At 38.3% G+C, this 24622-nt stretch overlaps 1 protein-coding gene across 1 annotated transcript in view; it reads right to left on the bottom strand.

Moving 5' to 3' along the window:
* Nucleotides 1–24622, bottom strand: part of Afg3l2 (AFG3 like matrix AAA peptidase subunit 2) — a 268652-nt gene that overhangs the window by 92872 nt on the left and 151158 nt on the right. The window contains exon 11 of the mRNA XM_067147372.2: nucleotides 5304–5530. Coding sequence (XP_067003473.2) covers nucleotides 5304–5530 — 227 coding nt within the window. The remainder of the gene's footprint in view (nucleotides 1–5303; nucleotides 5531–24622) is intronic.

Here is a 24622-nt window from a genome sequence, read left to right as displayed (position 1 = left end):
CTGTTACTTTGTTAGTTAGTGACCCTAATACTAAACGTATTAGGCAAGTTCACCTTAGCCAAATCAAATCTACTTGAAATTGTGTAGATAAAAAGGTTGAGATTATATGTGCAAGCTCCTTTTAATTGAATTATATTAGCAATGTTATAATGTTGGAAGACTTGATGCTTGTTATTAGTATTACAAGGAATTAATTGATGTACTATTCCTTCAAGTTGTATATGAAATGTATATTAAAGGTAATAATACCTTAATTAATGATATTGTGGATCCACAAGGTAATAGGTGACCTGTGATTGTGTGATGTCATCATACTAATTGCCGATTGGCAATTTTATATTCAGATAACTGTTAGTTAAAAGAAATTGCTTCTCCAAACTAGGATTAAGCAGACTAATTGACATTTGTACCAAAGGATGTAGTCCAACATACAATTTAGGACACTTCCAAAGTTATTCTAGAACTTCCTAATCAGCTTAATGGTACTGTAAGCTCCTCTGGCCTTCTGATTATGTTGCAGCTATATGGACGTCCAATTAACATCATCTCTGCTGAAGAAGCAATCGAAGATCTGGTGGTGCAATTGCTTGCACTCATCATGAACTCCTTCTGTGGTATATTTAAAGAATTAACAACAGCTTTGGCAATGTGATGATCTTACTGGCCATATCTTCATCATGAACCTGTGCCTTCTACCATATTGACATACCGTTTCGGAACATGTGATGACTTATCCCTTTGAGACTGTGTACGCACAATTGTGCGGGTTCGTATTTTATTTATGTTTGAGCTTATTTGACATTTTCTTGGCGCTAGACCAGACTGCAGTGCTTGTGCGGGACACGTAGCATGTACTTCTGTTGTTTTTATTTAGCGCTTGCCCACCAGGGAGCAAGAAGAAAAGTTTAAAAATACAGTTCATAGGCAAGATGGAGGGAAGCAGTAATGCCTAAAATAAGTATTTATTTATTTATTGCATTCATATTAATCTAGCAGCTCTACTGAATATCAGAATAGAATCAATGAAGTGTGTAAATTGTTTAGCGAACGTAAATTGTGAACTTACAACATCGTGCGTGATACCATGAGGTTACAAGTGATTATTTTCATTTTGACCGTATTGAAAATTCAATTATTAATGTTAAACAATTAATTTATTGGAACCACCTATTCATACTAGTTAAGTCTTTATGACTATAACAATGTCATTACATTAAGTTTGAGTATGGTACATGTTTCGCCTGGCATTGCATTGTTTAACATTAATACCATGAGGTACAAGTGTGCGGGCTAGGTTTCCCTTCAGGCAATGCATGCAAGAGTGCTGGGTGCTGCCACCAAAAGGACTGTGAAAGCAGAACTCATACTGTACGTGAGAAATGTAGTGTATACGTTTTTAATTTTTAAAATACATTGTTCCACACTATAAAATAGAACATTTGATCATGTACAGAGCTGTACTGAGCTGATTTTATTTTTTATTTTTTGTAAGTAATGAATTAAGTCCTGACACGCACAACTGTGTGGGCGCTTAATCTCAGATATTAATTTTCATTTTGTAGAATAAACTAAAAATATATGCATTTAAGAGCATTTTAGTCAGTTTTTGACATACAAACAAAAATTAACGCTGCCAGTTTTCTTTCAGGTCTGAAAGGGTTAAAGTAAGAAGGATGCCTTAGTATTATTTTCCTGGTTGGTGACTGTTCTCTACTTATTGTGCTATTTGGTGAACATTCCTTCTTGATTGAAATAATTTTGTCTTTTATGGTACAATGTTTGGAACAGTAACTAGGAAACCTTAAAACTTCTTCATCTCTTCATTGAGATAACCCATACCGAGCTCGATAGCTGCAGTCGCTTAAGTGCGGCCAGTATCCAGTAATCGGGAGATAGTGGGTTCGAGCCCCACTGTCGGCAGCCCTGAAGATGGTTTTCCGTGGTTTCCCATTTTCACACCAGGCAAATGCCAGGGCTGTACCTTAATTAAGGCCACGGCCACTTCCTTCCACTTCCTAGGCCTTTCTGATCCCATCGTCGCCGTAAGACCTGTCTGTGTCGGTGCAACGTAATAAAAAAAAAAGAAAAAAAAAGGGAGAGATAACCCATGTCAGTTCCCTAGTACTACCCTCGTTCGAGTTTCGCGAGAGGAGAGTGTAACGTTACTATGGAACTTAACTTTAGGAACCATTTGGAAAGTGTCATTGTATAATTCCTTAAGATACAAGGAAATGCAGCTGGTGTGTTTTAGTTGTGAAGTTTCTGTGAACTGCAGTATAAAATGGGAATGCTGAGCGGGCTCTTACTCACCCCCTCGCCTCTCTTGCGGCTGGCTTGCTCTTGTGACACCTTCTGTCCGACTGGCGATGGCTAAATCCGTGCACCTCGTATTGTATCTGTGTGTGTTACGCGGAGGAGTATGGGTTGGATGAAGTTCCTCAACGAGATACTTAGAACACTATAATGCAAACAAACATCATAAATTCTCGTCAATAAGCGTACATATGAAAGAAACTGGACATGCCTACATGACCATAGAACAAGATTTAACTTGTGCCATCTTACTTCGTGTGCTATATATATATATATATATATATATAGACTTTACAGTTTTTTTTAACTTACCTCTTCATGTCTACACTGCACATGTTTCAACATTTATTCCTCCACTACCTCCCGCTGAAATTTGACTGGTCGCCATACTCAATGCTCATCTGTTTCCTTCGCCGTCGTCATACCTCATCGGCTCAGCTGTTCAATCATGCTTATATATCCTAGAATTCTCTCTCCGCCTATATATTCTTGCCACCCTGCTTATTTCGGCAGGTGGAATCGAGACTGGAATGAGCACAGGACCTCGTCGAGGCATGAGAACTTTCTCTGTCCATCACTTTGCTACTGTACCTTGAGGTGAAACACATGGAAACCTTCCTATTTAAATTTTAAGTCAGGTATTCTTTTCTACGGACACTCTGACGGGAGTTTGGGGAGTGGCCGGCAAGTTCAGGACAGTCAAGATAACCTTCGCTGAAAATTGCTGTCAAATCGATGTCAAATTGCTATTATGGAAATGGCCGTTTACCATAACCTCTAGACGTCTGACGTACATCTCGCCTTTTTTTTTTTTTTTTTTTTTTTTTTTTTTTTTTTTTTTTTTTTTTTTTTTTTTTTTTTTTTAAATCCTATTTCTCCCATCCTAAACCTTTATACCATAGGTTGTACTACCTTTGTATCTTGTATATGATTTCCCTTCAGTATATGATTTCCCTTCATGTTTCACATCCTTACGCACACTTGTGTTATTAAAGAACTTGTCACAATCACTATTAATTCTAACAATGTACTATGATCCCTTGGAACAAGTTTTCTCTCGATTTTTCACGTCTTAACGCACACTCATGTTATTATGGCACTTGTTCCGATCACTATTAAGTTTAAGCATGGGCTATGATCCCTCAGAATTTTCTTCACGTCTCACATCTTCACACACACTTATGTTAACGTAATTTCTTATAACCAATTTCTTCTAAACATGTACTTTGATGGCTTGTAATGGTTTTTGTATCACATACGTACCCATCATAGCATTTCTCAAGCAGCTTCTTACCATTAGCATTGCTGTTAAATTATTATATTTGGAAAGCTTATTATTCATCTGCAAGCTTTAAATATATAAACTCAAGTTGGTACTCCTGTTAGTATATCAGCTGTGTTTTGAGATTTTTTTTTCTTTACGTCGCACCGACACAGATAGGGATTATGGCGACAATGGGACAGGAAAGACTTAGGAATGGGAAGAAAGCAGCCATGGCCTTAAGGTACAGCCCCAGCATTTGCCTGGTGTGAAATTGGGAAACGATGGAAAACCCTCTTCAGGGCTGACGACAGTGGGGTTCGAACCCACTATCTCCCGGATGCGAGCTCATAGCTGCGCATGTTTTGAGAATTAATGTATATCCTAAATTTATTGATATCTATTTGTACACTCCAATCTTACTGCACAGTCTTTTAATTTGTAGTTAAAAAAATCTTATCTAATTATTATACCCTAAATTAATTTACATCTATTTGTACACTACATTCTCATTATTTGTACCAAAAAATCTTACCAAATATTAATTGATATCTATTTGTATATTTCCCTTTTTTGTACAGTCTTTCTATTTGTATTTAAAAATCTTACCAAACTGTTCTTGCTAGAATATAAATTCTTATATCTTTCCGCTGATTCAAAATGATTTTTAAAAAATGTTATTTGAAATTCCGTTATTTTGTTTTGTCCTTATATTCAGCGGTCCTGACCATCCTCTCTCCTTACCACTGAGTCCCTCTTATTTTCATTCCACTGCACATTCATATACATTTACTGGCATTTTACGGATAATCTTTGTTTACATTAGCGTTACCCTTATGGTGGCATAAACTACACTAAAGAAAAACGGCAAACTGATGAACGAATACATCTACATTTACATAGACCAGTTTTCCAACAGACACCATAACTTAAATGACATTATAAAGACTAAAAATCCTTTATACGATCAAATCCCACAATTATTAAAAATATTAAAAATAAAAGAAAACATGTTCAAAAACATCAATAAATTCCCACATCTAAAAGTTCCACCTATAGATAAACCCCCTCCTCCGAGAACAGCCAATAACTCACCTGCCCACCTCTCCCCAACCCATACCCCTCCGCTTAACACACACAGATACAACACGAGGCGCACCGAATTAGCCATTGTCAGTCAGACAGAAAGTGTCACAAGAGCAAGCCAGCTGCAAGAGAGGCGGAAGGGGGGGGTAATTAAGAGCCCGCTCATCATCTTCATTTTATACTTCAGTTCACACATACTTCACAACTAAGACATATTGTTACAGACTCTTAATCCACCAATATCAACCCTTAAAAAAGAAGCAACAAGATCACAACAAATGTTTTTATTTATTTGCTAATGACTTTAGGTCGCACCGACACAGATAGGTCTTATGGCGACGATGGGATAGGAAAGGCCTAGGAGTTGGAAGCGGCCATGGCCTTAAATAAGGTACAGCCCCAGCATTTGCCTGGTGTAAAAATGGGAAACTGCGGGAAACCATCTTCAGAGATGCCGACAATGGGATTCGAACTCACTATTTCCCGGATGCAAGCTCACAGACGTGCGCCCCTAGCCACACGGCCAACTCACCCGGTACAACAAGAATTTTGAACTAGATTGCTTCTGGATCTAAATTCTTTAAATAAGATCACATCCCAAAAGTCTAAAACATGAGATTCCATTAAATGGAAAATGCCTAACCTTCAGAAGTGGGTCAGCATGTTCTAGAAACCATCCTGCAACAGCATGGCCTGCTTCATGGTATGCAACTATCTTCTTTTCTTCAGGCTGCAGTACATTCGTTTTCTTTTCCATACCAGCTACCACTCGTTCGATAGCTTGTTCGAAATGCTTCATAGTTATTGAATCATTTAGGTCACGAGCAGCTATAAGAGCTGCTTCATTACAGACATTTGCAATATCGGCACCTGTTGAAAAGAGAAGATCCCAATTTCACAAACATGGTAGAATAAACACAGTAATGAACTATACATACATGGTTGCCTTTTACAAGTTGCATGACTGCTCTGGTATTAAAATAGAAGAAATTTAATCAGATGTTGAAGATAAGTGTAATAAGTTGTCTACCTACACAGTGTGGACAATAGCATCAAATACTTTTAAATGTTTACAAGATAAATTTAGTCATATACACAATAGAAAGAAAGGGACATGAAAAGGAACACATAGCAGGATGAAACACAATGACTTGTCAGCATGGGAAGATGAGTGACAGAAAGAGGAGAAAAGGACAAACAAGAAAATACAAGAGAACAAGGGAAATCTTAATAGTTTCATACTCAACCATCTTAACATAAGTAGCTCTCAACTTGTGTGCTAAGTTTATCGACTCACCAGGGGGAAATTCCACAAGGGATAGCTGCCCAAGAAAAGGGGAACCATATGGTAACACCATCAAAATGACAATAATGTACTGTTTAAGCAATTCAAATATTTCACACACTATGTACAGGATAAAATGAGCTAATGGAAATGAGCCTGTGGAAAATTACTACCCACAGTTTAAGGGCAGCATGCCTATCTCTTAGCCAGACGACCCAGGTTCAATTCCCTGCCAGTTCAGGGATTTTTACTTGGACCTGAGGGCTGGTTCAAGGTCCAGCCAGCCTACATGATTACAACTGAGGAGCTATCTGACGGAGAGATCATGGCCCCAGTCCAGAAAACCATGAATAACAGCCAAGAGAGTTCATCGTAATTGTACCGGGCGGTACACCTCCGCTCCGCTAATTCAAACATTGCGCCAGTTGAAACTCCTCTACTGGAGGAAGCCTGAACATTAACTACAGTGTTAATTCCCTAGTTTCTCAGAAGATGTCCCTACTTGTAAATTTTGAAGTGTTCTGAACTGTGTCGTTTTCGATGTATTTTTGTTTTGCCTGTAGTAAGAAGTGTGAACATTCTCTTCTAGATGGCACTACTGAAGGACTACAATGGCGCACCCTAGTGCGAAGTGAAAGAACTGTTTTTTTGGAGAAATTTTGTGTTCAAAAGTTTGTTCTTTGTTAAATTTCTTTCAGTCATTGTTTAGGTTGGCTGTATAACCCTGCTCTTTCCCCTTGTTTTGAATTTACCAATCCCGAATTTCTCTAATTAATTTTCCACCAATAATGTGTTTCTTCTTCATCTGGTGTAGGGGTTTTCGTTGTTAGCCAATAAAATGATTGTGGGCGGGTGTTATCATTCCTGAAAGGTCTCGAATGTTCCGCGAGGGTATATAAACTGCTGATTTTCGGGTCTCTGCGCCACTTCAGTAACTCCTATCGTTGTGTATATTATGTAGCAGGGGGCGGGAAGCGCCTCTTTCTTCGGGCAGCAGTTCAACCACCAGGTAATGGCCGTCTTATAACTTATTTTCTTGCCAGCTCAGCAGTTTAACCCTCGGGGCGGGTTCGAAACCTTCTACCATGTAACTTTCCTCTAAAATGTAAAAGACTCTTGATTTAAATTCTGCCTCTGTAACTACAAATTGGGATAGAGAGTGCCTACCCTCTCGAGCTCCCTTTCATATTGTTCTTGAGGTGACTACGTTTTCTCAACCATTTTTCTTCGTTTCGAAATGTAATAAGTTTTCCTATCGTGTCACCTCTTTAGTATGGGATTAGCCCTTGCATTAACGGCATAGTGCCAAGTAGGTTTTAAACAAAATGTATTAGGAGTGCAGTCTCGCTTCCTCTCAAGGTGGTATTTTTGGAGGTCATGTAATTGTCCTGTTTCTTCACTGAATAGGCCTCAGTAGGTTGGGTAGTTTTACCCCTGTATTATTGTAATTGGAGGACAGCTTAAAGGTGGAGTTTGGTGTGGCCTTTGATAGGCTTGAATTTAAAGAGCGGGTTTGCTCTTTCTTAAAAGTTGATTGTGTGTGCCTCGAGGAGGCTTTATCAGGTAATTGGGAGCAAGTGCTCCTGGGCATAATTGGGGTCTTCTGCCCCTTTGTCGAATCTTGTATTTGGGTAAAGTTGGGCTTTCTGCTCAAGAACGGTGTGTCTGGCTGTCGGAGCCCAAATCCTGTAACACTGTAATTGTACATTCTCGATTTGTTGTTAGGCTACTGAGTACCTGTTATATTTGTTATTTCTTGATCTTGAAAAGAAAAATATAACCTTGTTAAATTTTAAAATTAACTTTAATTTCGTAGATTGAGTGCTATTCATCCCAGCACCTTCTTTCACCTCTAACTACCACGGAGAACTACGTAACAGTAATGACCAGATGACACCTCGTAATCTGCAGGCCTTCAGGATGAGCAGCAGTCACTTGGTAAACCATAGTCCTTCAGAGCTATTACTTCAAGGGGTTTGGTTTACTACTACAGACGCCAATGATGAGCACTGTTCATCATGTGTGGATGTGAATGGCCTTATCATTCACGAAAGGACAGACAATTCCACACCAGCACAGAAATTCATAAAGTAGTTCCTATTCCTGTTAACCCTGTTATCTTCTTAAAATTTACCTATCTCCTTATATCAGTCATCAATAGAATTAATTTGCTGCTAACTCTAACATCATCAACCTGTGCCTCGTAATCTTCTCTCATTCTAGCCTGCACAAATTATATGATGAATTTATACAAATTCTTTTTTGCTTTACGTCTCACCGACACAGATATGTCTTATGGTGACGATAGGATAGGAAAGGCCTAGGAATTGGAAGGAAGCGGCCGTGGCCTTAATTAAGGTACAGCCCCTGCATTTGCCTGGTGTGAAAATGGGAAACCACGGAAAACCATCTTCAGGGCTGCCGACAGTGGGGCTCGAACCCACTATCTCCCAATTACTGGATACTGAATGTAGGATGCTAAATGGTTTATTTTGTCACCTATTCAATACATATAAATTTTACATTTAGGAATTTATTATTAATTCCGCTTGAAACATGTTTCGCCCTTCATTGAGGGCATCATCAGTCAAATTACCTCCTCAAGGCAAAAATCAGGTATCTTCAATACGGATAACAATGATTTTTATCACTTACTGGATACTGGCCGCACTTAAGTGACTGCAGCTATCGAGCTCGGTATATACAAATTCTAAACATCACCAATTAGACAATACTTCCCATTATTAAACATAACCATGCTTTATGTAGACCTTGTCTGTGAATGTGAATTAATTCCTTAGGAATAATTACAACTGTTGCCAGTTGTACCCCACAATGCATTTTAGAGTCTAGGCTCCATTGTCATGTGGTGAAATGACATTCCTTTGTTGCTTTACTTGATACACAATTGTTTTCAAATAATATTGAACTATTAGGTTGATCAAATATGAACGGGATTTTTGTTCCTGAATATCAACAGTTGGTAGGACTGGCCCTGCGCTTCTGCTATGCTTAGGCAGCACCGTTAGGAGTGGGGAGAACGTGCTGTTGGATATTTCCTGGCATTTTGTCAGTAACACTCATGATGTCGGAGCAGCAGGTGCACCCCTCCACTGCGCAATGCATAATCACAAAATTTCTTGCTCCTGAAGGAGTTATAGCGGCGAAAATTTGCCAGAGATTGACTGCACAGTTCCGTGATCAAACATTGTCAAGAACATGTGGGAAATCGGCAAAACTATCGCCGTCCTCGGACCAGCATTACAGACGAAAACATTTGTGTAGTTAAAGACATTATTGACAACAATCGACGGGCGAGAGTATCAGAAATTGCAGAACAAGTCGGAATCAGTTACGCAAGTTGTCAAGCAAACATTACAAATGACCTACAGTTCTGTAAAGTGTGTTCCAGATGGGTCCCTCGCCTTTTGACCAAATATCTGAAGTTGAGAAGTTTGGAGGTCTGTCAGAGACTTACAGCAGGGTTTGCGGAAGAAGGTGATGCATTTTTGAGTAGGGTCGTCACCTGCGACGTAAAATGGGTCCACCACAACACTCCCGAATCCAAACAAGCCAGTAAGGAGCGGCAGAGGAAAGGGGAGGCAGCACCAGTGAAAGCCAAGATTCGACTGTCAGCTGGCAAGGTTCTTGCAACAGTTTTTTTGATCGGCGAGGCATTTTGGTGATTTATTTTTTGCATGAGTGACGCACAATCAATGCTGGTTACTGCTGCGAGTTGTTGAACAAGGTGAGGGTTGCATATCGCCGCAAAAGACGAAACCAACCGATTTGACAGGTCATCCTCCTCCACGACAATGCGTGGCCCCATACTGTAGCTCTTACTGTCTCTTAGCTACAGGAAATGCACTGGACTACACTTGATCATCCTCCATACAGCTCGGACTTATCGCCCTGCGACTTCCATTTGTTAGGACCGCTTAAAGAAGCTCTAGGGGGGCAACGATTTGAAGATGACAAGAGTGTGGAAGACTTTGTGCGCAAATGGCTGGTGACACGACCCTGTTCTTTTTATGATGAGGGCATTAAAAAGCTGCCCATACGCTGGGACAAATGCATTTCCAAAGCAGGAAACTATGTGGAAAAATAAATTGTAATTGCTTTATGTTTTCAATAAATGAGTTTAAATAAAAAATAAAATCCTGTTTATATTTCATTCCAGAGTAGGGGTTATGTGCATTATGAATTTACATCTATGTAGAGTCAGTTATGTTTGTGTGTCATCTCAGAAATATAGAGTTGCTGGTAGAGTCTGATAATCTCATCATTTTCATCATCACCATCATCATCATCGTTGACAATCTCCAGTTGCCTGGGTGTGGTGTACGAGCCCCCTCCATCTTTGCCCATGAACTACTGTTTTCTCATAACCTCCCAATCTTGTGATCTCTCCTCGACATCTTCCTTTACTAGATTGGTCCACCTTCCTCTGGGTCTACCAACAAGGTTTTTTTTTTTTTTTTTTCCTTCTGGATCCTTTGTAGTTGGAAGTCTCCTACTCGCACCTCCTCTCGGACTATTCTGTTCCGGATCTTGTCCTTCCTGAACTTCTGTATCATAGTGCATAGGCACTTCATTTCTGCAACTTGGAGTTTTGAGTTGTGTCATTAATGTGGCAGTTTTCAAACTAACTGTTTTCAATATTCATTTTCAATTTTATCATAAAGCATCTATCGATTGATGTCTATAAATTTTCAAGAGTTTCTAAAATATTTAATTTTATCCCTTTTGGATGCGCAACTGCTGATTTTTCATGCTTAATATAGCTGAAGTGCCGCCACGTATTCTTGTAGTAGTGTCTGTCAGTCTGTTTGAATTTTATACACATCCAAAAGGGATAAAATTAAATACCGTATTTTTACAAACTCTAGAAATGTACAGATATCATAACAGATTCTCAACACATGCTCAATAATAAAATTGAAAACGAATATTTGTATGTACATCCAACCTTTGTCCCATTTCACTAAGGGGCCAGGTATGAAGTGAGATGAATCTTCGTAGCAAGTTTTTACAACCAGATGCCCTTCCTGATGAGAGAAGGTAATGAGATGAGATGAATGATGCAATATATGATAGTAAGAAGGAAGAGGGTGAAACCTGCTGCCAGCACATAGCCTATGCCTCTCCAATAGCACAAGAAGATCTGCTCAAAGCTTAAAGTCCCTACCCGATTGATGATCACCATCAACAGTGTCATATGCCCTTACTCCATATGAACAATGCACAGAGGTTTGGAATTGAATCCAGGCTTTTGGTATGCAAGCTAGTGTTAGAAATTGTATACCACCATCTCTGCTACCCTGCCAGCCGACATTCGGATGATGCAAACTATTTTCAACCATTGGGACTCGAACCAGCTAACCACAATGTCAGACTATATAGACCTGATGCCTTCACGATCATGGCCACCAAGCGGGCTAAAAATGGTGAATATTTAAAAGCAATATTAAACTTTAGCGCAACTGTATAATTCCAAGACACACAAACATAACTGACTCAACATAGATGTAAATTCATAATTCACATAGCCTCTACTCTTAAATGAAATAGCTTAATATTCTTTGAAAACAATTGTGTATCAAGTAAAGCAACAATTAAACGTCATCATTTCACCATCTAATGGTGGAGCCTAAACTCTGAAACGCATTGAGGAGTACAGCATTTAATAAAAATTGTGACTGGTAGTGTTTAAATCATTTGTAAAGAAAATCCCATTCTATTTTTCTAGCTATCTCAGGAAATTCTACTTTCGACCCGCTGACATTAATGGAGTTTCATAAAAGATCAGATTCTTTGTCAAATAGTTTCGAAAATGTTTCTGGTCTCATAAATGCAAGTAGGATTCCTACTCATTTGACAGTGTTTGTTTTTTATTTGCTTTACGTCACACTGACACACACAGGTCGTGTGGCGATGATGGGGGAGGAAAGGGCTAGGAGCGAGAAAGAAGCGACTATGGCCTTAATTAAGGTACAGCCCCAGCTTTTTGCCTGGTGTGAAAATGGGAAACCACGGAAAACCAGGTTAAGAGCTGCTGACAGTGGGATTTGAACGCATTATCTCCCGAATGCAAGCTGACAGTTATGGGCCTCAAACCACGTGGCTACTTGCTCAGTCATTTGAAAGTGAACAAGATACTAGAAAAACTCTCACTGAAGAGTACCTATTATCCTAACACACAGAAACCATGAAGTCACAAGCCAGTGATCATTCTTCTCATTATTGCTATTTGCTTTACGTCGCACCGACACAGAGAGGTCTTATGGCGACGATGGGATAGGAAAGGCCTAGGAATGGGAAGGAAGCGGCGGTGGCCTTAATTAAGGTACAGCCCCAGCATTTGCCTACTATCTACCAATTACTGGATACTGAGATGAGTTATTTATAAGGTTCAACCTATTCAATACTAATTACGTGTTGTATAGATGTTATTTACAACATTTATTTAACATGGGACTGGTTTCGACATTTAAATGTCATAAATCAACCAAAAACAAATCACAAACAAATGAGCAAGGACATAATAATCAAAACTGGTGCAGTGACACATTGAAATATGTACATTCCAAGATTAAGGGAAGGTTTTGAAATGTTATCAAATCACAAAAGTCTTTATACGCCCATTCATACCTTATGTTAATACTGGCGTAGTGCCACACTGAGATATGTACAATGATTTTTTACTAATCAAAGATTAATATAAGGTTCCAACATATCATCAGATTAAAAAAAGTCCTTACCAGCCTATTTACACCATGTGTCAAACAAACTATCAAACAAATGAGCAATGGCGTAATAATTAAAACTGGCGTAGTGACACATTGAAGTATGTACATAGTTTGTTACTATTCAAAGATCAAAAGTTTTTTTTTATTAGTTATCAAAGCATAAAAGTCTAGATACACCCATACACATCTTGTGTTAATAAAATAACAATAATTAGAACCGGTGTAGTGACTACTCAGATATGTACATGGTTTTCTTACCAATCAAAGTTAATAGAAGGTTCTGACATATTTTCAAAGCCAAAAGTCATCAAAACACCTATATACACGATGTGTCAAATACAACATCAAGAACTTATTGGAATCACTTGGTATACAGCTCTGGCTGGTCAATCCATGTGCTAATGCACGACAAGACATATTAACAGTTGTATTTGAATCCCTGAACAACAATCTGGCAGTCCGCTAAGACATTATTGATTCAAATGTTGTCAAAGTGAGAATGTAAATTAGTAGAGACACTTTGATCATGTAATGCACTTGTAGACTTCTCAATGCACATTGTTTCGAAAGGCTTGATTTTTACCTGTTAAAATTTACACTTTGTTTGTGATTTGTTTATGGCTGACGATGACATTTAAATGTCAAAACCGGTCCCATGTTAAATAAACGTTGTAAATAACATCTATACAACACGTAATTAGTATTGAATAGGTTGAACCTTATAAATAACTCATCTCTGTGATCTCAGTTCAATACGGAAACAACAATGAAGCTTATATCTTTGAATACTGGATACTGGTCGCACTTAAGCACTTAAGCGACTGGAGCTATCGAGCTCGGTAGTGATCATTCTTTACCAACCGAGGTGTGACTCTCGGCCGTTATTCTTGGCTTTCTAGACCACGGCCGCCATCTCACCGTCAGATAGCTCCCCAATTCTAATCACGTAGGCTGAGTGGACCTCGAACGAGCCATCAGGTCCAGGAAAAAATCCCTGACCTGGCAGGGAATCGAACTCGGGGCCTCCGGGTAAGAGGCAGGCACACTACCCCTACACCACGGGGACGGCTCTGGGCTTACCAGTTTTAATATCACCCTTTCTCAAGACTTATGATTAAAAAAAAGAAGATCCGTTTCATTTTATTTTTATTTTTGAACATTTTAAGTTAACCAGAATAAAACTGCCAAGTTAAAACACATTTAATTTAAATTTATATTTCCAATCTTGACCAACCTACAAGCAACAATCAGTTCAAATCTCCACTTATTGTTGACGACACATCCTGTCACCAGACACGGTACGTCAAGAACTTAATATGATATAGGGGTCACATAAACCCCGATATGCAATCCTCTTTACCGAAAAGAAGATCCATTTTAGTTTTGGACATTTTTCATATCAGATAGATTAGGACCAAAAAAACTTAACTGTATTAACTTATGTTTGTATATATTGTATATACTGGTATGTTTATATTGGTTAAAAAGGTCCCAAACCTTGACCTAAAGGTTGTTTACAGGCTGAAGATGCCCAAAATAATGGGTGAAACATGTACCTGACCAAATAAGTCTACATAAAATCATGTAGAGAATAACCACATTAAACGTGGAAAGTATTGAATAGGTGGTTTTTTATTAAATTATCCTTGATATCTATGCCTAACGTCATCTTCAATACGGAACAATAATGAGAGTTGTTACTTGTAATTTGATATTAACCTACCAACACACACAAGTTGAGTCCGCCAAACACTAGCACGTGTTGTATCGTTCATGTTGATGTTTGTGCCTGAAAAGGAACATCTGTGGCACGCATACCTTTCCTTATTTAATCAAAAGAAAAAGGCAGTGGAAAGTCATCGTTTGCTGGTAGAAGCATATGGTGAACACGCTCCATCAATTAGAACATGTAAGACATGGTTTCGACAATTTAAACATGGCGATTTCAATGTGAAAGACAGTGCGCTCTGGTAAACCACAAAAGTGCGAAGACGAGCAATTGCAGGCATTACTGGATGACAACTCAACTCAAACTCAATGCTATCGCCAACAAATGATTAATTTAAATCACGCATTGATCGGAAGACAACCAGAATGGGCCAGAAGACATGGCAAAGTGATTTTGTTACAAGACAATGCACTGTCTCACACAGCAAAACCAGTGAAAGACACCTTGAAATCACTTGGAAGTGACATCCTTTTGCACCTGCCATACTGCCTCGATCTGGCGCCATCCGACTATCACCTCTTCGCATCAATGGGGCAAGTGCTCGCAGAGTAGCACTTCAGCAATTTAGAGGAAGTTGGAAAATGGCTTGACAAATGGTCTGCCATAAAACACAAGCAGTTTTTCTGATATGGTGTTGATAACTTACCTGAAAGATGGGCCAAGTGTGTAGAATCCAATGGCCAATATTTTAAATAAACAAAATAATAAACTTTCCCTGAAAATTACGTGCTTTCTTTATCACAAAAATCAGCAAAAACGTATGCATATACCTGGTATAAGTTGACCAGAGAAAAAATTAGTCACCCTAGTGCGCACGCACAGATGGATTGTTAAGCCTGTACAGCGAGTGAGTCCTGTGCCCAACCCCATGTGCATAAGGCAATAGCGATCAGTGAGACACGTGTTTCAAGCGGACAGCATCAAGTAACTGCGAAGTCGACGGAGATGGATGCAGTAGTGACATAAATACAAGTGCAGTATGCCAAGGTATGCCTGCTCTGTGATGTTTCTCAGTTTGCTGTTTACACATTGCCTTTTAATGTATCCATTCATCACTCCAGAAATCTTCCAAGTTATTCTGATGCAGACCCACATCCTTTTCTTCTTTGTGATGAAATGATAACACACATATTTGCCAGTGTAATTTTTGCGATTCTTGCACCCCAAAGAGCCATGGCCTACCAAGCGACCGCTGCTCAGCCCAAAGGCCTGGAGATTACAAGGTGTCATGTGGTCAGCACAACTGATCACCTCAGCCATTATTTTTGGCTTTCTAGACCAGGGCCGCCATCTCACCGTCAGATGGCTCCTCAATTTTAATCACATAGGTTGAGCAGACCTCAAACCAGCCCTCAGATGCAAGTAAAAATCCCTGACCTGGCCAAGAATCGAACCCGGGGCCTCTGGGTAAGAGGCAGGCACACTTCCTCTTCACCTCGGGGCCAGCTGCTATCAGCTATGGTATAATTAAATTCCTTTCTTTTTTAACATTGGTGGTCAGATAATGATTTATTGAAGGCTCTGTGGATTAAGCTGAAAAAGATCGCCCTTTTATGGGCTTCAGGATAGAGTGAATAGTGTTTAATGGCATAAAGACCTGTGTAGGTTTTCAGAATATGTTGAACGAAAGTTTCTTATCGTTTCTAGTTAATGTTAACTCCAAAAAATTGATAAGAGTTACTGTCTTCTGATTCAAGCGTGAATTTAATATGAGGATCTATTTAATTGAAAAGATTCAAAACAGATTCATTTTTTTATGATCTTTTCATCACTTATAGTAAAAATACCATCAACAAAGTCGACCGAAAAAAAAAAAGATTCCTTCAATATTATTTAAAATGTTGGTCTTTTTCAAGTGGCCCATATATATATTTCTGCCAGTATACCCAATTCAGGAGCTCCAATAGGGAGGCTGATAAACTGTATTATTGAAAGAGAAGTAATTATTGGATAAGATAAACTTCAAATTGATGATAAATTTGTCAATTTCATGTCTACTTACCATAATTTACCATATTTCCAAAGGTTATTTTGTATCAAAATTAATTCCCGTATTTACGCTAATAATCCCCGCATATTTTTTGAAAAATTTTGAGGCACGAAATTGGGGCGCAGGTTTTATTTGCGTCAAGGTTGGCAACACGCTCCTGGCTCACCTGGTTTTCGATGTTGAGTGTACAGTTACGCTTTGTGTAACCGCAGATGGAAGAAAACTGTCCCCATATGTCATATTTAAACGGAAAACAATTCAGACATTTAATTCTAAACTGCATTCAGATTCCTTTTAAATAGTATTTTGCAGAGTAATTTAAATTCAAAATTTCTCCGCATCGCGACAGAATGCATTTTACAAAACATGCAGCGGTAGATTCCGTACTTTCACTCACTTTGGTGCATCTATAGTGGGTTTCATAGTTTGAAGTTCAAGTGGAATCGTAATTCTTTTGTAACAATATTACGTAGCAGGCAGTGTGCGGAGAAGCAGAATCCGTAAAAACCGGTGATGCCGACAGTTAGCGAAAAATGTGGCTGTTAATTATAATCAATTCATACGCACCGAACAATATTATCAATGCAGATGAAACTGCGCTTTTTATTTTTTTAATGCAGAGCCCAAACGGACTTGTGGTACTGTACTGTGTTGCAATGCAGATGGAAGCGAAAGACCTCCTCCCCTCGTCATAGGGAATTTTGATAAGATACAATGTTCTAAGGGCGTCTGAGACTTTCCATGCAAGTACAAAGCATTTAAAACTGCAAACAGTAAAGTAAACCTAAAAAAATAAAGCACTTGCGAGGAGAAGGGGAGCCAGCATAATTTTTCCTCGTCCTTCAATCGTGTTTTTTCTTCTCCCGCTGCGTAAGGTCATGTTTGCCACTGATTTATCCAAGTGCATTACACTCAACTCTCGATTAACCAGAATAATGTAGGGGTAAGGCTTCCCGGATAAGTAAAATCGTGGTTAACCCACAAAAAGTAAAAAATAGAACAGGCGTACTGAAAGTAGAGTCGCGCAGGTCATAATCATCATCCTTTCTTTAGATGCTTTATAACCTGGTGCACAACGCTCCTGTTTGAAAGCAGGAGTACGGGTTGATAGGCATTTCCAATACATACCAGACTCATCCACATTGTAAATTTGTTCCGGGACCAAACTCTCATCCAGAACAAATTTTTCAAAATCCAAACTGAACTGCTGAGCAGCTTCTCTATTTCCATTTAACAACTCGCCTTTTACACTGCCATCACGGATGCCATGTCGCTGTTTAATGCGTGTAAACCATCCAGATGACGCATCAAAATCACCCTCCATTCCAAGAGCTTCAAAGAAAAACTTTGCTTTAGTCAAACAGTTACAAGTAACTATTCTCATTTTGTTCCGTATTGAAGATACAATAAGTAAAATTATTTCTTGAATAAAATGACTGTGTCCATCTATTCAATACAATTATATTTTGTAGTGATTACAATCTACACGAAATATAAACACTAGTTAGGGACATGTTTTGCCTTAGTTTTGGGCATCTTCAGCCTAATACTAATCTTAAGGTCAAGTCTTATTGAACGAGACGGAAAACTTGTACATTTATTTGGAACAAACTTATAATAAAAATAATAATCTTAACGACATTATTGACAACAAAAATCCTTTATATGAGGCAACTCCGAGGTTAATCAGAATAAAGTCCCCAGTTTATTTAAATCACAGCACGCATGCGCTCCAATTGCCACGCCTAATGCTGCGCCCGCCCAATCCAATTCGAGTAACGCCTCTCAAGCAACAACACAGACGCACAAATTGAAACTCACTCCCTCTTCCCCTCTACGCTCCACCCCTCCGTTACCGCACCAATACTTCACTAGGAGTAGTAAGGTTAGTCGTTCAGACGCAATCGGAACTGATGTTTCCAGCTAACATCGACAAGATAAGTAAGTTTGTCCACTTTTATGCGGTAAACACTTTCACTTTACAATTATGATTATCTTGGGCTCTACATACACATTCTAAATTACTTTTTTCTCTTATTCAGTTACAAACATCTCACAATTCCTCCCAAGGTTGAACAATGCACCAATGAGAACGTTAATCAACAAGAATGGCACAATTTTCAATTTTTTTTTTATATTTTTTTTTTTATTTTTTTTTCCGGATGAGCACCAATGAACAATACCAACATTATGTTTCCAATAGATTAAACATTACCATCCAACCATGCTTCTTTCTAAAGGAATATTCAAATCCAACACGATCGACTTTAACCACGGTTCCGGTTTTGCAACAATATACTTATGATAATGACCATAACCACCTTTGAACGAACCAGCTGTAAAACCTTCAACCTAATGTTCATCCATAAGTTGGAGAAGCCCCAATTCACGCTGTGATCAATCACTAGTCAAACAGTTGGAGATACTCCAATTCACGCTGTGATCAACATCTAGCCAATACACACACATTTGCATAACTTTCATTCAGACGTCTCAGATGTTTTCTAGTCATGTAAAATAAAATATTTTATTGCTCCCTTGTTTCCAAATTCTGGCATTTAGTTAATGTACATATTGTAAACTATGTAAATATGTAATAAGCATAAGATCATTGTATTTAGTATTTGATTTAAGTTTAGTATTAAGTTCCAATGTTAATAGAGTTAAGACTTGACCTTAAGATTAGTATTATGCCTGTTGCTCACGGTAAAATTTTCTGTCAAATTTATTGTACAATACTTTAATTTTATAAAATTTCTGTTTCTGTTGCTCACAGTCAAATTCAAGTTTTATAAAACCTTTGATAAAACTTTTCACAAAATAGGACATGTTCTATTCCGTAAAATTAAAATTAAAGCTCGATTGTAAACAAACACTTCTTTCTAAAATGGCGGAATCCGGGTCGACTAAGGAAGTGTTTTACTGACAAATACCAGAAATATCCTTGTTTGTACGAAGTTAAAACGCCACTTTACCACAGCAGAAATGCAAGAAGACAGGCAAAAAACACAATCGCCGAATTCCTATATGAAAACTTTTTTTGCTAGGGGCTTTACGTCGCACCGACACAGATAGGTCTTATGGTGACGATGGGATAGGAAAGGCCTAGGAGTTGGAAGGAAGCGGCCGTGGCCTTAATTATGGTAAAGCCCCAACATTTGCCTGGTGTGAAAATGGGAAACCACAGAAAAACATCTTCAGGGCTGCCGAAGTGGATTCGAACCTACTATCTCCCCGATGCAAGCTCACAGCCGCGCGTCTCTACGCGCACGGCCAACTCGCTCGGTAATACTGGTCTTCTAACCTCTACCAATTTTCGACCACGGACAGCAATCCTCTACCTTCTTCTCTTCTTTTGATCAAGCCCCGAGTCCAGCATTTCCTGGCATTTTTTCCCTTCCTTTTTACCACTGTACAACATATAATTGCAGCTAAAGCGGCAAGTTTTGCTTTGTTTGTTGGAGCCATACTCTCGAACACATTGTAAGTTGAACAGCTGATTCTTGGTTTAAAAGTTTATCGATAGATGGTAGCACATACACATCTTAGTTCAGAAGTAAGTTCATCGATGGCCATCCTGATGTTTTCACGGATTTTATAAAATAATTTTACCGTGAGCAACACAACTTATTTTCATCAATTTTTTATAAAATTAATTGTACAACAAATTTTACGAAACATTATACAGTGAGCAATAGACATTAGGCTGAAGATGCCAAAAACTAAGGTGAAACATGTCCCTAACTAGTGTTTATATTTCATGTAGATTGTAATCACTAAAAAATATAATTGTAGCGTCTTACTAATAAACGGTGTATAACATTTATACAAGGTTTATACACCGTTTATGTGAAATTCGTTACTAATAAACCGCATATAAGCCTCCCGTGTATACATCTGTTATAGTTATTCATTGAATTGCTTATACAGACCAGGACCCTTGTATATGCCCTGTACATCAGCGAGTAGTGGAAAAAGAAACGAGTGAGCAGTTTATTTTCATGGTATTTATTGTCTACAGTAATATAATCGTGGTGAAATATTAGACTTACCCATATAACATTTAACACACATTGAAAGAATGGACAATAATGATGATGATCTTCACGGTATTTTAAACATTCAGAGGTTATGGAGGCAAGACATCTTCGTGACGTAAAACACTTTAAAGGGACGAAATGACAATGAATGACTATAAAAGAAATTATGGTTGGGCGTATTTTTGTGTAATAATGTGTTACTGCTTAAAAGACTTTCGAAATTGCGAGTTTATTATACATTACTGCCTCTAAAAAGATCTTTATCAAATTTGAGTACCCTAAAAAAGGGACTCCTCGACATAAAAAAAGGTATAACTTGAAAACCATACATAATATGATTTCCATACTTTGTACTTGAATACGCAGAAATATGATGTATAAATGCCTAACAGAAACTTTTTTGATCAAACCTTTCTTTTAAGCTACAAAACAGTTTTTCCCTTCTCCTGAAAAGTCAGGATTTTGGAATGTGTACACTTTTCAACTCACCGATTCAATTACAATTGCTTACGTTTTCCGTACTATCCCAGATAGGAGATACTGATCTTTTCTTAAGCTTTTCTATTTCTTTTTTGGCGTTCATTACACAAGCAAGCTGAAGAAATGTTGATATTAATATAAGCCCATTTCCAGCTGTCTCACGGAATGACACTGAATAACGATAAAAGAAATGATGCTTGGGCGTATTTTTGTGTAATAATGTGTTACTGCTTAATAGACTTTTGAAATTGCGAGTTTACTGTATTATACATTACCTGCCTCTACAAAGATCTTCCTCAAATTTGAGTATAAGAAGGGACATATTCCTCGACATAAAAAATGGTATGTATAACTTGAAAACCGTACGCAATATGATTTCCATACTTTGTACTTGAATACGCAGAAATATGATGTATAAATGCCTAACAGAAACTTTTTTGATCAAACGTTCCTTTTAGCTACAAAACAGGTTTTCCTTTCTCCTGAAAAGTAAGGATTTTGGAATGTGTACACTTTTCAACTCGCCGATTCAATTACAATTGCTTACGTTTTCCGTACTATCCCAGATAGGAGATACTGGTCTTTTCTTAAGCTTTTCCATTTATTTTTTGACGTTCATTACACAAGCAAGCTGAAGAAACGTTGATATCAATATAAGCCAATTTCCAGCTGTCTCACTTTGTGTTGCCACTGCCTTTTCAATATGCCGTGCTACTGCGTGACTTTCCGGAAAGTTTTGCTCGTAGATAACCAGCAGAAGCGATCATAAAGGCAGTGAACGTGCAAAAAACGCCAGTGAACTGCAGGAAGAGATTCCTACGCCTTGGAACGAGTGTATACGTGCTGTATAGTAATACAATGCGTATTCCACGTTTATTGACTGTATAACTATACAAGTGTTAAACAACTGTGTGAGGACTTTTTATTGGTAAGACGGGTATTGAATAGGTGGACACAGTAATTTTATTCAAGAAATAATTTTACTTAGTCACACAGATCGGTCCCAATACCGAAGTCCTTTGAGCTCGCTTCTGTGAAAGCAACTCCAACATGCATTGGTCAAGCTCCTCAAACAGAGATTTTTTTCATAGTTTTTTGGTTTGCGATACCACTGTTTGCATCAGATGAACAAGCTAATGATAGAAGTTTGTCTTTGTGCGCAAAATATCCTGCATAGTAGAATCACCAACCTTATATTGGACACACGCCTGTTTAACGGTAGACCCTCGTTCTATTACACTTAATGTTGAACGAAATTTTCTTATTGTTTCTAGTTATTGTCAACTCCAAAAAATTGATCTAGTTATTGTCTTCTGATTAAACATTTTAACATTTTAAATTAATGTGAATTATATGTAATGTAACTATTTTTGTACGATATCCAACTTCTGTTGAATTGTCAAAACAACATGCTTCCATTCGGTTGCCATTGTTTACGAACTGAACTGCACTGATCAAAAATAAAATAGTGACTGAGAGTGGGACGGTGTGGAGTAGAGCAGGTGCTCGCGGCAGGTGACACACCAGCTACAAATAACTTCACCCCTGCTACTATTATGACTCGACAATATTATCTCGACCCTTTGTAATTCTGTATTACTGTAACTCTTAACACTCATGCATTTTTAGTGTTTTTGATATCATGGTTATCGCAGTTGATCCGACTACAGTAAATCGAGAGTTGAGTGTATTTGAATAATGTAAATGCACCTTGTTGGATACATTTCGGAAATAGTGCTTTGTTTCCCCATGGCATTTGAAGGATTTAAACTGTGAATCAAGGTGATTGCATGCATTAATAGCTCTTAGAACATTTTGTTACGCAGCAAGGGATGGCGTTATGAGAGAACTCTTGAGAAGTGGCATGGCGGGAAATCACACAAGGAGAGTCACTGGACTGTAATGCAATGCAAACGGAAGCGAGAGAGAGATATCCTACAGGCTTAATCCACTTACAAACTTGTCCCAACCTCGTTTATTCACGAAACTTCCCTTTTGTTATACGTAAGACTGGTGGCTGGACGCAATATGCAAGTGAAGTCCATCAAATACGAAGAAGAAGGAGAAGAAGAAGAAGAAGCAAGAGACTTCCTACTTCCTCCCCTTGTCATAGGAAAGTTTGATAAACCACAATGTTTTAAGGGCATCAGACACTTTCCGTGCAAGTACAAGACATCTAAAATGCATACAGTACATATTCCAACGAACAAAGCACTTGCACAGGGGAGCCAGCATAGATTTCTCCTCACCTTTGAATAATTCTTTTTCTTTCATTGCATTAGGTTGTTTCCCAGTGAATTATCCAAGTGTTATTTGATTACTGTAAATGCACCTTTTAGGACACATTTTGGAAATCGTTTTTTCATGGCATTTGAAAGTTTTAAACGGTGAATCAATGTTAATTGCTTGCAGTAATGGGTAATAGAACACCATGTGACACAGTGAGGGTTGGCATTTCTTTTATCACAAGTTCGTGGTTAATTCAAAATCACGTAATTCGAAGTCCGATTTTTGCATTCCAAATATTTCAAATTAACGAGGTTTTACTGTATCACAAAACTAACATCCAAATGCGCTAGTGTGTCTGTTTCAAGTCTTTACTTGCACGAAAAGAATTATCCACCACCAGTCATGTTACTATCTGAGTAAATAAAGACCGTGTGTGAGAAGTGTTTTAAACATGGAATGTGACGAATTTGTAAGTAATTTAGGAGAGGATTCTAGTGATGCAAGAGACAACGGATTTTCCGATCTACAGTGAATCGATTCTATTGCAATTTCAGATTAATTAAATATCTGTCACGGAAGTAGACCTACTTGCTAATTTCCATGGCAAATACCATATTTATGCGAATAACCCCTGCATATTTTTTAAAAAAAATTTGAGGCACAAAATCGGGGTGCAGGTTTTATTTGCATCAAGGTTGCCAATTCAATTATTTTATAACATTGTATGGTATCGAATAGTCGGACCTTTCTTGTTCCCATTAGAAGGTTGCCAACACGCTCCTGGCTCACCTAGTTTTCGATGCTGAATGTACAGTTATGCTTTGTGCAACCGTAGATGGAAGAAAACTGTCCCCATATGTCATATTTAAACGGAAAACAATTCAGACTTTTAATTCAACTGACTTTATATTTTTTAAATAGTACCGTATTTTACAGAGTAATTTAAATTCAAAATTTCTCCGCGTCATGATCGAACGCGTCTTCAGGAACGTGCAGGGGTAGCTTTCCACACTTTCACTCACTTCGGTGTATATATAGTGTGTTTCATAGTTGAAAATAGAGTGAAATCGTAATTCTTTTGAATTCAGCGTTTTAAGGAATGCCACAATATCACGTAGCAGGTAGTAAGCGGAAAAGCAGAATCTGCAAAAATTGGGGAAGGTTGGCATTTCTGAATTACAAGATGCCTGTTAATTCAAAATCACACACTTGGAAGTCCGATTTCTGTATTACAAAGACTTCCCAAAACTAACATCAGATTTCGCCGGTGTGTCTATAAGTGTTTACATTGCATGAAAGAATTATCCACCACCGGTCGTGTTACTGTCCAGTAAAAAGAAACCATGTGTGAGAAGTGTTTTAGACGTGCAGTGTGATGAACATGTAAGTAATTTAGGAGAGGATTCTAGAGTAGAACGCAGACGGGAAAATGGTTTGAAGAGGGTTGCGCAGTAACATGT

This window comes from Anabrus simplex, chromosome 5 (assembly GCF_040414725.1).
Source record: "Anabrus simplex isolate iqAnaSimp1 chromosome 5, ASM4041472v1, whole genome shotgun sequence".
Taxonomy (NCBI): domain Eukaryota; kingdom Metazoa; phylum Arthropoda; class Insecta; order Orthoptera; family Tettigoniidae; genus Anabrus; species Anabrus simplex.
Note: the sequence above shows the minus strand (reverse complement) of the source record. Positions and strands in the feature narration are given on the sequence as shown.